The sequence below is a fragment of the Eutrema salsugineum genome, unplaced genomic scaffold, assembly GCF_000478725.1.
Source record: "Eutrema salsugineum unplaced genomic scaffold, Eutsalg1_0 scaffold_12, whole genome shotgun sequence".
Classification (NCBI taxonomy): domain Eukaryota; kingdom Viridiplantae; phylum Streptophyta; class Magnoliopsida; order Brassicales; family Brassicaceae; genus Eutrema; species Eutrema salsugineum.
Genome location: NW_006256895.1, coordinates 10,367,597 through 10,381,130, shown reverse-complemented (window position 1 = coordinate 10,381,130; position 13,534 = coordinate 10,367,597). Strand labels below are relative to the sequence as shown.

The window sequence follows — 13,534 nt, the reverse complement described above, 5'->3', positions numbered from 1 at the left end:
CTGAATCAGAGAAAATACTTTGCTATTTTTGTATTGTTTCATAGCTATATGAGCAAGAAAAATCACAATTTTAACACATAAAGCATATATAATCTATAAAATAAAGAGATAATTGGCCAAAATGGTAGTTTTAAGTTTTTAATTTGCCAAAATGGTGTGTTTTAAAAAAGTGGATGTGTTTGGGTAGTTTTTATGTGTTAATATCTATATTATCCTCTTAAGTTCAGTTTATTTACATTTCTATGCCATTATAATAAATTAAGTATTAAATAAAATAAAAGAAGAAAGAGAAAACAAAAGGAGGAAAAGAAGAAAAAAGAGATAATGTGAGAAAAAAAAACAAATCTTAATTAAAAAATATTATTTTCTTTTTCCTCTTTTTTATTTTTTCTTTCTCTTTTAATTCATTCACTCTTATATATTATTTATAATAATAAAATATATAATAATATATATTTAAAAAATTCATAAATTTATAAATTAGAAAAACTTGAATGGTGGATAGGATAAGGTAGTGTTAAACAAAAAAAATCTTAACATAAAACTCCTAAAAAGTAGATTTTAGGATTTAAAAAATTTATAAATTTTTTCTACACATTTTGAAATTAGAAAAACTTGAATGGTGGATAAGATAGGATAGTGTTAAACAAAAAAATCTTGACATAAAACTCCTAAAACGTAAATTTTAGGCCTTGATTGTTTGCAGTTTTTTTAACAGATTTTAGTTTTCGTTTTTCAAAAAACCATTTTATTAACCAGTCAAGTTTTTGAAAAAAATGGATTTCTTAAATTATAGGAAAACTAGTTTTTCAGATTTTTTTTTTTCTAAAAAAAACCAAAAACCATCCTATATGGATTTTTCAAAGAAGTTTCGTAAATTTTTGTTATTTACGTTATTTTTGTTTAAATACTGCTATTTTTTCAATAAGTAATTATGAGAAAAAACTATATTTCTAAAATAAAAAATGTATAAGCAAAACAAAATTTCATTTCTAAAATAACCTCATTTTACCTATGTACATTTTTATATATAACTTTTACTCTAGAAAAGATCTATAACTTTTACTCATTTTACTTATTTATTATAATTTTTCAGTTAATTTTACTAGAAAAATATATGATTTGAAACTTCAATTTTATTTATTTAATTTTGTAAATTTTAAACACATAAAATTAAATTAAAATTAAAAAGCATAGAAACGTTAAAAAACAATTATTGATAAGAAAATCAGAAACTAAACAAATCATACCATTTAAGATTTTAGAAAACAAAAATCTACAGAAAAATCAAAAACCAAAATTTTAAAAAAATTCAAAAATCAAAAATCAAAAGTTAAAAACCAGAAACCAAAAACTAAAACCCATGCAAACATTCATGGCCATAGTTTTTTGTTTAAAAATTGGAATTTATTTTAAAAACTAGTTTTCTTAAAAAATAGAAATCAATTTTGTCAAAATCATGATTGGATAAAAAAATGATTTTTTGAAAAACAAAAATCAAAATCTATTCTATAAACTGCAAACATTCAAGACAGTATACTTCAGTTATATACATTAGACATGGTATTCAATTGAATGTATCGAGTCGTACACTGAATTGTGAATACTTAATAGTTGTACACCAAATAAATGGTGAATACCGTTGAGTGAATATCTTCAGGTGTACACCAAATGATGAATACCTTTATTGTGTACATCAAATAAATAAATATCAAATCATGAATACTGGTGAATATCTTTATGTGTACACTGGTGTACACCTTTATGTGTACACTGGTGTACACCAAATGGTGAATACTTTTACATGTACACCAAATGGTGAATACTTTTACATGTACACCAATTGGTGAATACTTTTACGTATACACCAAATGAATGAACAACAAATCATAAATATCTAGGGATGAATACTTTCAGATGAATACCGTTAAATGAATACTTGATAGTTGTACATCAAATGATGAATACTTTCAAATTTTTATGTATATTGCAAAAAAATCAAATATTGTCTGTTTTAAAAAATTCAAATTTCTTTATGTGTTAAAAAAGATTTTTATATTTTTAATATATATATATATATATATATTATTAAATATTTTATTATTATGAATAATTTACAGTAATTGATTCAAGGGAAAAAATAAAAAGAGGAAAGAGAAAATAATAATATTTAAATACACTATTTTTTTCCATCTCTCATACTCTCTCACGCTCTCTCACGCTCTCTTCCACTCTCTCCCCACTCTATTTCACTCTCTTTCACTTTCCCTCACGCTCTCCCATGCTTTCTTCCTCCTAATAAGGGTTCTTTTGCCATTTAAAAATGTTACTGTTCAAAAACTACCAAAAACACACATAAACCCAAATACATACCCTTTTGACCAATTAAAAACTTAAAATTATCATATTTGCCAAGAAGCTCTAAAATAAATGTTCACATAATCTATGTGTTTTAGTCAGCCGTTTACAAGGCTTATAAATTGCAAAAATAATTGCAGTCAGGGTTATAAATTTCACAGAAGCATCTTATTTGTCCTGTCGTTTTAGACGGTAAACATTTCCCAGATTTATGATTTTCCTTTTTGCATGCAGTTGTACATATATCGCGTCTATTAAATATATAACAAGTTCCAGGTGGCGCATTCTTGGACACTGGAACCCAACAAGCAATAGCACACCACTTCCTACATGCCGGATCACCTTCACACTTTCCAGCTTCTATACCTTCTTCTGGCATTAAATGGAGTTAAATAACCAATGAGTAAGAACAATTTGAAATCACATTGATTATGACGCATATTCTAATTTTAGTTAGGTGTTACAAGAGAAATATATTTATAAAACATTCAGAAACCACTGCGTATGGGTTTAATTTTTTTCATACGCAATTTTTGTGTTTACAAGTGAAAAGAAAACATTTTTTAAATTTTCTAGTATTTTCATTATTTGATAAAATAATTTTGCAGGACAAGTTCCAAACGCAAACAAAAGTTGATAATTTGAATGCGTTTGGTATTTGTAGTTATCAAATGGGTTTTAAGAAAAATAAGGTTATAAGGTTCATTTAAGAAAAATAAGGTTATAAGGTTCATTTAAGAAAAATAAAATTAAAACTAAATTAAAATTGCACGTAAACAACTAACAAAGGATTTTTGTGAGATTCATTTGTGATAATGTGCGTTACCGGTTAAAATCAACAAAAAGATCATCAAAAAGATGATGAAACCGGCGACGTTTACATCCTTAACCATGTTTGCTTTTACTGTACTTCTTAATTTCTTCTTCTTTATTTTGATGGATTTTTTTTTTTTTTGGTTTTGTAATAAAAATAAAGTAAAACAAAATACTCCGTGAATAATGTTGGTCAAATAGCTAAAATAGGAGAAAACATAGAAATTCAGTGGACCATGTATTCTTTCTATCTTTTATTTTTCGGGTATGATTTGTTTTTATTTTTCTCTTTCTCTCTCTCATTAACACGACAAATATTTTGGCAATAGTTTAAATTTAGCAAGCATCTTTTCGCTGATTCTTTCTTCTTTGACCAGTTCCAAAGTTCTCGTTTGCAAATTTGAGTTTTGTTTAGAGAACTTCTCAAGTTCTCATATTTGTATGTTCGAAGATTGGTTTGAATATTTTTTTCCTCATTTTAGGACATCATATTATAATTCATACATACTATTTTCCCGAATGAATCTTTGTCCGGCACTCCTGAACGTCGACTTTTGCATGCATGTTGATATGTCCGGTTTTGAAATCCTGAGCCGAATTACCTAGTTATCGTATCGTGTTTGGAAAAACTGTATCACGAAAAGACAAGTTAAAGAGAGTAATACTAATAACTCTCACTAATATGGACTAGGGGCTTTTTTTTTGTAATAACTCTCAAAAATATATGTAATGGGAAGTCGTCTATCATAGCTATTGGTAACTCTCATGTCAACGTTTTGATAACAATTAACATCCATGAGTTGTAACTCGAGTATATGATGACTTCCATGTAACGCAACTAATTTAACTAATTAGTTCTTTGCAGTGCCAGTCCAAAGTCATATGACGCCTAAAGCGTAATTTAAAATTGATGTCCTTAATCGGAATAAAAAAATTTACGCCATATTTTTAATTTTAAAAGTTTATAATTGATTTTTTTAGGTCTAAAATTAATTTTTTTAAGCTTAAAATCAATTTTTTAAAGCTTAATCGATTTTTTAAAGCCTAAAATTGATTTTCTATTAGAAGAAATAGTGGATAATAACTCTTATATATAATGCAACTTTTTTTTTATCTGAACGATGTGGAATAAAGTTAAAAACATATTTTTTTAAAAAAATTTGAACTTTTTTTGATGTCCAAAAAAATGATAATTTTGTGGCTGTCCTAAAACTCTTGCCCTAGTTCAAGCCAGGCCGGCCCTAGTTCCTTGATTCTCCTCTTGCTCTCTAATAACTCTCACTAATATGGACTAGGGGCTTTTTTTTTGTAATAACTCTCAAAAATATATATAATGGGAAGTCGTCTATCATAGCTATTGGTAACTCTCATGTCAACGTTTTGATAACAATTAACATCCATGAGTTGTAACTCGAGTATATGATGACTTCCATGTAACGCAACTAATTTAACTAATTAGTTCTTTGCAGTGCCGGTCCAAAGTCATATGACGCCTAAAGCGTAATTTAAAATTGATGTCTTTAATTGGAATAAAAAAATTTACGCCATATTTTTAATTTTTAAAGTTTAAAATTGATTTTTTTAGGTCTAAAATTAATTTTTTTTAACTTTAAATCAATTTTTTAAAGCTTGAAATCGATTTTTTAAAACCTAAAATTGATTTTCTATTAGAAGCAATAGTGGATAATGACTCTTATATATAATGCAACTTTTTTTTATCTGAACGATGTGGAACAAAGTTAAAAACATATTTTTTAAAAAAAATTTGAACTTTTTTTTATGTCAAAAAAATGATAATTTTGTGGCTGTCCTAAAACTCTTGCCCTAGTTCAGGCCAGGCCGGCCCTAGTTCCTTGATTCTCCTCTTGCTCCAAACTCAAAGAAATGGGAATGCAGAACTTGTGAGGAATGTCAAAGAGACAAACATTGTAAAGAACTTCAAAAAACAAGAAAGATACACACCAGTGTAACTTTAATTATTTCAATGTAACCCTACATCTTTTTGCGAAATGTAACACTAATCTTCACTAATTTCTTTGATAAGTAATCTGTAGTTTGATCTTTTAAGAGAAGAGTAGAGTAGGTCAATCATGCGCATTAAAAGCTTATGAGCAAGAAAAATCACAATTTTAACACACACAAAAAAACCATATGTTTTTCTCTAAGCAAGGGACACATTAAATTAAGAAACCAGCATAGTTTTTTTGTTTTGGGGTGTAAATATGAAGAACCACCGTAGTTTTTATCGTTTAATACTAAAACGGTAAAAACAGTCAACAGTTACATTCCCAAAATGAAGCTGAGAAGAAATCACAAGGACTTGAGGGATAATACGTAGTAATTTACAAGACTCATTGATACATATACAGTAAAACCTCTATAAATTAATAATGTTGGGATCATGATATTTTATGAATTTATCGTGATATTAATTTATATCTATAAATTAAAAATTATTTTCCGCCCGTATTCTTTTTAAAATTTCTTTGAAATGATGTTATATTTAAAAACCTAAACTCATATGCTTATAAAATGACATACACAAACTTAAAATTATAACTAAAATCATAGCAATTGCAATAGAATAGTTATTTCTATTTGTTAATTGTGGACTGAATTATCTATATAAAAGTATAAATGTTCATTAGTACAAAATTTAGAAAAAAAATATGGCTATTATGCTTTATGTTAGTGCTGAAATTGAAGACAATACCATAATATATTTTTTGAAAACAGTTACGAGTAAGAAAATCAATTATAACAGCTAATTTTTTTTCACAAATTTTAAATGGAGTTAAAAAACAACATTAAAAGTTATTGATGTAAATAATTAAAGAGATGAATTTAAATAAAAAAAACATTTTAATCATATTTTAGTATATTATATCTTACATATATATATATAAATTTTTGTAATTATTAATTTATGTTTATGTTGGGACTATTTATTTAGATAAGAGTTTCAAAAAATTTATTATCTTATTATTTTATCGAATTTAATAGATTTTTATACTAGCCTGATTTGGGATAAAAAATTTATTAATTTATAGGTATTATTAATTTATCGAGTATTAATTTATAGATGTTCTATAATAGTTTTATGCTAATTTTATGATACAGATTATTTTCTTCGGACCAAACAAAACTCGACTTTCGGTTTGATTAACTAACGTGTCTCACGTCATTGATTTTGACTTATATGGTTAAATGAACTTTTCGAATTTGAAGGAACGGGTACGAGTTAACATTTATAACAAATCGTATGGTTGCCTTCAATTTTTAGATTTTTTTTTTATATGTTAAATCCTAAAGTTGTTGGACTCTTTCATACATCACATATGTTTATAATTGCTTATCTTACTATTTGGATGCAAATGGCTAATATTTGATCAAATAATAAGCATTTTCCTTAAAATAACTTTTAAAACTTTTAAATTAAGTATTTTTGGACGAACTATGGCTTGAAAAACTTCAATTTTTATTACCATTTTTTAAGTTTATTGTCCAAGCACTCTCTTAAATTCTCAGCTTTATTTTCTATTATATTTTCGAACTTAGGATATTAATATTAATTTTAATTTTAATGATTGATTCGTATGTATAGATCTTTACGACTAATTTTATTAAAAGAAAATTAGAAAATAAACCTTTTCCAATTTTTCTCCGTAGCCAACCAAAGAACACTCTATAAATAATACATTGGCCAAGAAAAATATATTCTTCCACCAAACGATAAGTTCCAAAACTCACAAAAACAAAATGATGAAAATGTCATTTCTTGGGTATAGTTTCACCGTAGTCGTATTACTATCAATCTTAACTCAAGCATATCGTCACACGCCAGCTCAACCGCCAAAAACAAACGCAAACGCAGATGTCAAACCGCAAGAAACACTCGCGGTTCACAACAAGGCCCGAGCCTTAGTCGGAGTCGGTCCAATGGCGTGGAACGAAACTCTAGCTACTTATGCACAGAGTTACGCACAAGAACGAGCCAGAGACTGCGCCATGAAGCATTCCTCGGGACCTTACGGGGAGAATCTAGCCGCTGGTTGGGGAACGATGAGCGGTCCGGTCGCGACTGAGTACTGGATGACGGAGAAAGAAAATTACGATTATGACACTAACACGTGTGGTGGTGGTGATGGTGTTTGTGGACACTACACTCAGATCGTGTGGCGTGACTCGGTCCGGCTTGGATGTGGCTCGGTGAGGTGTAAGAATGATGAGTATATTTGGGTGATTTGTAGCTATGATCCTCCGGGGAATTATATCGGTCAACGCCCGTATTAATTACAATATGATTTTGATTTGATAACTAATTAATTATGGTAATCTGTTTTATTTAAGATAATTAATATAATGACTTTTTTCTTAACAATCCTTTAATTTAAAAAGTGCCACAAGTTTTAAATGCGTCACTTCAAATATCACTCGAACAAAGATTGAAAGAATGAAATTTATTTTGGTTAATATGGTTTGACATCTTAGATTTCTAGATTTTTTTTTTTTTTACTAATTAAATTGAACTCGATCCAAAACCAATATTATTACCAAACTGATTTGTACTAAATTAAATTCGGTGCTACTTCGATTATACCTTTTTGATTATTTAAAACAACGTACTGAATTGAAAGATGAGTTTTCTCTTTTTTTTTATCCACCAAAACTGTGTATCAATATCCATTGGAAAATTTTTATTTCAATAGATATACAAAAGAATAGAGAGATATATATAATGAATTTACATGTATTAAATATCCCATATTATAAAGACAATAACAAAGGTTGAATCTTGTTATGGTGGGATTAAAAGGACCATCCTAGAAAGCTAGAATGGACTTCCTCAAGATTTCAATTAACGCAAAATTTTAAGATATAAAATCTAATTACTAGAAGAACACTTTATAAGGTTTAAGACTTTTAGTGGAACACGTCACTCCATGACAAAAGGTTTATGTCTTATACTTTTAAGAAATGGTTTAGGTATACGTAGAAAAAATCACGGGTGTTGAATAAAACTAACGAGTCACGAGATTTATAACATCACGTGGATAACAGTTTAGAGAGATTAACGAACGTAACTAACAAGATCAATCAAAATATTTAACAAAAAAAAAAACTAATAAGACCAATCAAAATTCGACGATTGGTAGTAATACCGAGATGTTTTAGGTAGATATAGAAATTTAATACTATTTATCCTATACAAAATCAAAAGAATCACACACATCGAAATAACTTTTAATTCTTTTTGCGGAGAAACCTTTGACTATTTTCTTAAATCATAACTAAACCATATATCACAAATTTTATGGGACTATATATAAGATAACGTTGATCGATTACTTAAATGAAAGATATATTTTGTTACTCTAAAATTAGAATTTCATCCTAAATTATTGAAGTTATTTTAAGAAATTTCCTAAAAGTGACTATATTCGTATCTTTTTCTTCTGATTTAACGGTGAGTATCCAAATCCCAAAAATAGTCACGGAGCTCTCGGCTTACAAAAGGTAAGAGATCTAAACGAAATCGAAAGAAAGCATAATAAGTTCCCAATCAAAAGAAGAACAAAAAGAAGAATAATGTCGTTTTCTGGTTATAGCTTCGTGGTGCTAACATTATTGTCCATCGTCTTAACTCAAATCTATGGTTTGGGAAAAGTAGACCCAATGGATGATCTCCAACCGGAAGAAACGCTTGCGGTTCACAACAAGATTCGAGCCGAAGTTGGAGTGGCTCCATTGGTGTGGGACGATAAACTTGCAGCCCATGCACAGAACTACGCTAACGTACGCTCCAAAGACTGCGCCATGCAACATTCCACCGACGGATTGTACGGCGAGAATATAGCCGCCGGGTGGGTTCAACCTGTGGACACCATGAGCGGTCCCATCGCGACTAAGTTTTGGTACACTGAGAAACCTAACTACAACTATGACACCAACAAATGTAGTGATGTTTGTGGGCATTACACTCAGATTGTTGCTAATCAATCGACACGACTCGGTTGTGGTACGGTCAGGTGTCATAATAATGAGTATGTTTGGGTCGTGTGTAACTATGCTCCTAGGCCGATGGGTGATGCCAATACACGTCCGTATTAAATTGATAAAAGTATATACATATGATAATTGTGTGTGATGTAATTAATAAAAACTACAATACTAAGTTACTATAATGAATCGACATTGTATTATACGATCAGGGATTGTTATTTAGGGATTTATAATAATAGTACTCATTCTTGGAGAATTCTTATGTGAGTTTTTGAAAATGAATATAAATACATATATATATATATATGTTCTTGTGTAAATTGTCTGTTCTCTGGTTGGAGAAGGTATATAGAATCATCTCCCATGTAATTGTATAACTTTATAGTAATGAAATAGACGCTTATATATATACACCATCATTTTTAATTTCTCGTATAGTTATTTTGTAGAATTGTTTTTCTTCCATTTCGTATAGATATATTATAGAGTTAAAATAAATAAAAAGATAATTTGAATTTGTAAATTCTTGTTCTTTGAATTCGAATGGTGACACTACAGCGACACTAGCATAAAGCCATACACCATGTAGTTAGAGAAACCATGTAGTTAGACTTTTTTATAAAAAAAAAAAATCAATAAATTACGATTGATAGTTATAAATTATTAAATTTTGATTTTATTATTTCTTGTGTGAGATTTGAAGTATATTAATGTAAATGTTTATTTTTAGGGCATCACGACTTCTTTTCCCGACTCAAAACCAGTTTTCTTTCCTGTTTTTCCATATTTCAGATTCTAAAAACAAAATTCTAAAAGATATCCTTACCGTCGCAAGACTATCGTAGCTAAAAAGAAAAAAGGAAATAAAAAAGACTATCGTAGCTATTATATCTTTTAAATTCAAAACTGAAGCGGGAACACATATGATCAGAATTAGAAAGAAATCAACGAACCTTCTAATTCCATCATCCCAATTAATACTAAAAACAAAGGTAAAAAGTCAACAATTACTCTCCGAAAATGAAGCTAGTTAAGAAGAAATCACGGGTATTGAATATCATTCACGTGTTGTTAATTTATATCACGAAGACTAGATAAATTATACGTAACTTAGAAGACTTCTTGATATACATAATTCTATAATTGTGATTATTTTCTTACACCCAATCAAACTCGACTTTCGGTGTGATTAACGATTATGGTGCACGTCATGATTGATTCTGACTTTTGTTGTTTGTTACCCGTATTTAGAGGATTTGAAAAGGAACGGCGTCGAGTAAACATTTACAACAAATCGTATGATTTTTTTCAATATTTTTTAGAAATTTTTTTGTGGACTAATTCATACAAAAGTTTATAGCTTATCAGATTATTATCTTTCAACCGGATAAATATTTGGAAGTTAATAAATTTTCAAGTGTGTGGCTTTTAGCCTTATCATCTATATATGATTTGACATATATATAGCATGTGATATTTTGATATCTATAATTTTTGGGCCAAAAACTTCACCAAAATTTGTGTAGATTATTTATCGCCACATATACTTTACTATAGAGTCTAGAAAAATCTTGTAATACTTTTTGTTTAGGCGAAATATGTTTCATTCTTATCAAATTGATCGTAGCGTTACGTTACAACTTACAATAAAAGAGCTGAGAGCATTCTTAGCTAAGGCATCTGCCTCTGCATTGTCAACACGTGGAATATAACAAAATGCAATATATAGTCAAACTCAGCTACTCTAGCATGAACAAAATCTTGTAACACTATGTGCAATTTATTGTAGCCTTGTAGGTGAATCACTTAACACCAAATCTTAGATTGATTTCCTTTAACAAAAAGAAGTCTGACATTAATTTTTTCCTCGAGATTATATTAGTCATCATTTAAAGCCTTATATAGTTTTTTTTAAATTAAGTTAAATCAACTAAATTTTAGGAATTCATTAAAAATTTCCTTATATATAAATATAAAGTCTCAGAAATGCATTTCTACTCTTGAATATTTGTTATTATCATATATTTCATTCTAGGATAACTTTGACTAAATAACTATATATGTATTATATATCCCTAATATAATTCTTACACTAACTTTGACTAAATACCTATATATAACTATATATGTATTATCGCAAATATAAAGTCACAGAAATATGTGTATATATTTTTCTAATTTTGAAAATGAAGATTTTATGCTAAAATTAAATATATTTGCTAGTTAATAATTAAAGAGAAAGTAAACCTTCCAAATTAATGCTCGTATCCACCAAAGCAACTTTTTTTTGTTAGTAGTTAAATACTATAGTCCCAAAAATAGTACCATACCATTTTATAAAAAGTTTTGTTTCTTTCCCCGGAGGCTTACAAAAGGAGAAGCAGCAATCAGAACAGAGATCACATAACCATAAGCTCCATAACAGAAAAAAATATATATACAAAGGCAAAAACAAAAATGTCGTATTTTGGTGAAAGCTTCCTCGTAATACTAACGTTTCTCTGTGTCTTTGTAACTAGATCAGCCTATGGTCTACCAAAGGTAAGGCCAATCGATGATGTCCAGCCGAGACAAACGCTAGCGGTTCACAACAAGATTCGAGCCGAGGTTGGGGTGGCTCCATTGGTGTGGAACAAAACTGTTGCAGCCTATGCACAGAATTACGCTAACAAACAAGCCAAAGCCGGAGTCTGCCAGTACAGCCAGATGAGACATTCTGGTGGACCCTACGGCGAAAACATAGCCGCCGGTTGGGTCCAACCTAAGGACCAAATGAGCGGTCCGATCGCGACGAAGTTTTGGTACACAGAGAAGCCTAATTACGATCATGCAACCAACAAGTGCAAAGATACATGCGGGCACTACACTCAGATCGTGGCCAACCAATCGTTTAGTCTCGGTTGTGGCTCGTTCAGGTGTCATGATAATGAGTTGATCTATATTGTATGTGATTATTATCCTATGCCGGTTGGTGATGCGGATACGCGTCCCTACTGATGATTTTTGTATCAAAACATGAATTAATTATTATGGTAATGTGATATTGATAAACAATAATAATATATGATTTATCTAAGTTAATGATACATTTCTATATCTAATATATATGTTAATCATCATATGTGACCAGAGTTTATGCCGCATACTTGTTTGTATATTGTAGTAGCTAGTGTTGTTTTTTGTATCACCATTCAAAAAGAAGAGTGGTAGATTGTTGGAAAAATGTGAATATATATATAAACTTTTTCGTTATAAACGATTTTCAATGTTTTGAGTGGCTTGTAAATCAATAACAAAAAAGGATCAGGTATATTTTATTTGCGAAAGAGATAGCTAAGACATGGAACACCGTGTGTTTTGAGTAGATTGGATTACGAGCATTTAGATATGGCACAATTCTAGCAGAAATTATGCAGCAAAATTCGGTCGAGAGACTCGGCCTTATAAAATGTTCAAATGCGTAGGTGAGCTTTTTGTGATGCTGTTTAAGTCGTTATTGGTCTTTTCAAAAGAAAACAAAGTCGCTATGCCTATGGGACTCTTAGACATCCTAGCTTATATGTGATAGATTAATAACATTCTCTAGCTTGTGACTTCTGAAACATCATCACTAAATTAAAGCGAAAGAAGAAAAAAAAGAACGAAAGTAGGATGGATTAGCTTTTCAACTTTCAAGAAACGTAATAATGCGTACATTGGCTGAGAAAGAAATTGAGGACATGCATTATTTTTGTTTTGTTTTAAAGCATTTGGTACCATTGATTTAACTTGAGTTATATAGGTCTGACTAATTCATAGATAACTAAAAAATGTTACCATCAAAAATTAAATTATTTTGAGACTTTGAACTTGAGTTGCAATGTGTTAGAATTGATTTACAACTTTAAGTTATGTCATTTGTGAATTTTAACTCAGATAAAAAAGTTGATTAGTAAACTCGATTATGTGAATATATATGGTGAACGGTTTAATAGGAAAAAAATGATTTCAGTTATTAGTTTTCAGCACAAAATTATGATTCTGTAAAAACTTTTAATGTTATAACAAGGGCTACAGCCTACATTTTAAAAACCTGCTTTAAGCTTCTGTGAAGCTAAGCATGACATGGCATGTGTGATAATTAGATGTATGTATACTATGGTTTCATTCATGAGAAAGAGTTTCTTACATTCTGTATACATTGCTCGTCTTAAAATGTAGCATAGATTGATTAGTTGTTAATTTGGTTCGTTACATATTTTAGATGATAGCATTGATGCACAAACCTATGAAGTCGAAAATAATGAGGAAACAAACGGTGATAGCGATCTTTTTAAAAACTTTGTTGTAAAATCGTTAATGTAAAATATTCTCAAATCAT

The 13,534-nt window shown here is 29.3% G+C and overlaps 3 protein-coding genes across 3 annotated transcripts; all 3 read left to right on the top strand.

The window, feature by feature from the left end:
* The first annotated feature begins 6,904 nt into the window (after window positions 1-6,904).
* LOC18025699 (pathogenesis-related protein 1) lies at window positions 6,905-7,464 on the top strand. The gene has a single exon (XM_006408850.2). The coding sequence runs from the start codon at window positions 6,931-6,933 to the stop codon at window positions 7,462-7,464; it is 534 nt and encodes a 177-aa protein (XP_006408913.1). The 5' UTR covers window positions 6,905-6,930.
* Window positions 7,465-8,735: 1,271 nt separating this feature from the next.
* On the top strand, window positions 8,736-9,427 carry LOC18025698 (pathogenesis-related protein 1). The gene has a single exon (XM_006408849.2). The coding sequence runs from the start codon at window positions 8,761-8,763 to the stop codon at window positions 9,280-9,282; it is 522 nt and encodes a 173-aa protein (XP_006408912.1). The 5' UTR covers window positions 8,736-8,760; the 3' UTR covers window positions 9,283-9,427.
* A 2,129-nt stretch (window positions 9,428-11,556) lies between these two features.
* Window positions 11,557-12,251, top strand: LOC18025697 (pathogenesis-related protein 1). The gene has a single exon (XM_006408848.2). The coding sequence runs from the start codon at window positions 11,632-11,634 to the stop codon at window positions 12,169-12,171; it is 540 nt and encodes a 179-aa protein (XP_006408911.1). The 5' UTR covers window positions 11,557-11,631; the 3' UTR covers window positions 12,172-12,251.
* The last annotated feature ends 1,283 nt before the right edge of the window (window positions 12,252-13,534 follow it).

Excerpts from the sequence above, each read along its gene's own strand:
- LOC18025699 (XM_006408850.2), top strand. The coding sequence starts at position 6,931 with ATGATGAAAATGTCATTTCTTGGGTATAGTTTCACCGTAGTCGTATTA.
- LOC18025697 (XM_006408848.2), top strand. The coding sequence starts at position 11,632 with ATGTCGTATTTTGGTGAAAGCTTCCTCGTAATACTAACGTTTCTCTGT.
- LOC18025698 (XM_006408849.2), top strand. The coding sequence starts at position 8,761 with ATGTCGTTTTCTGGTTATAGCTTCGTGGTGCTAACATTATTGTCCATC.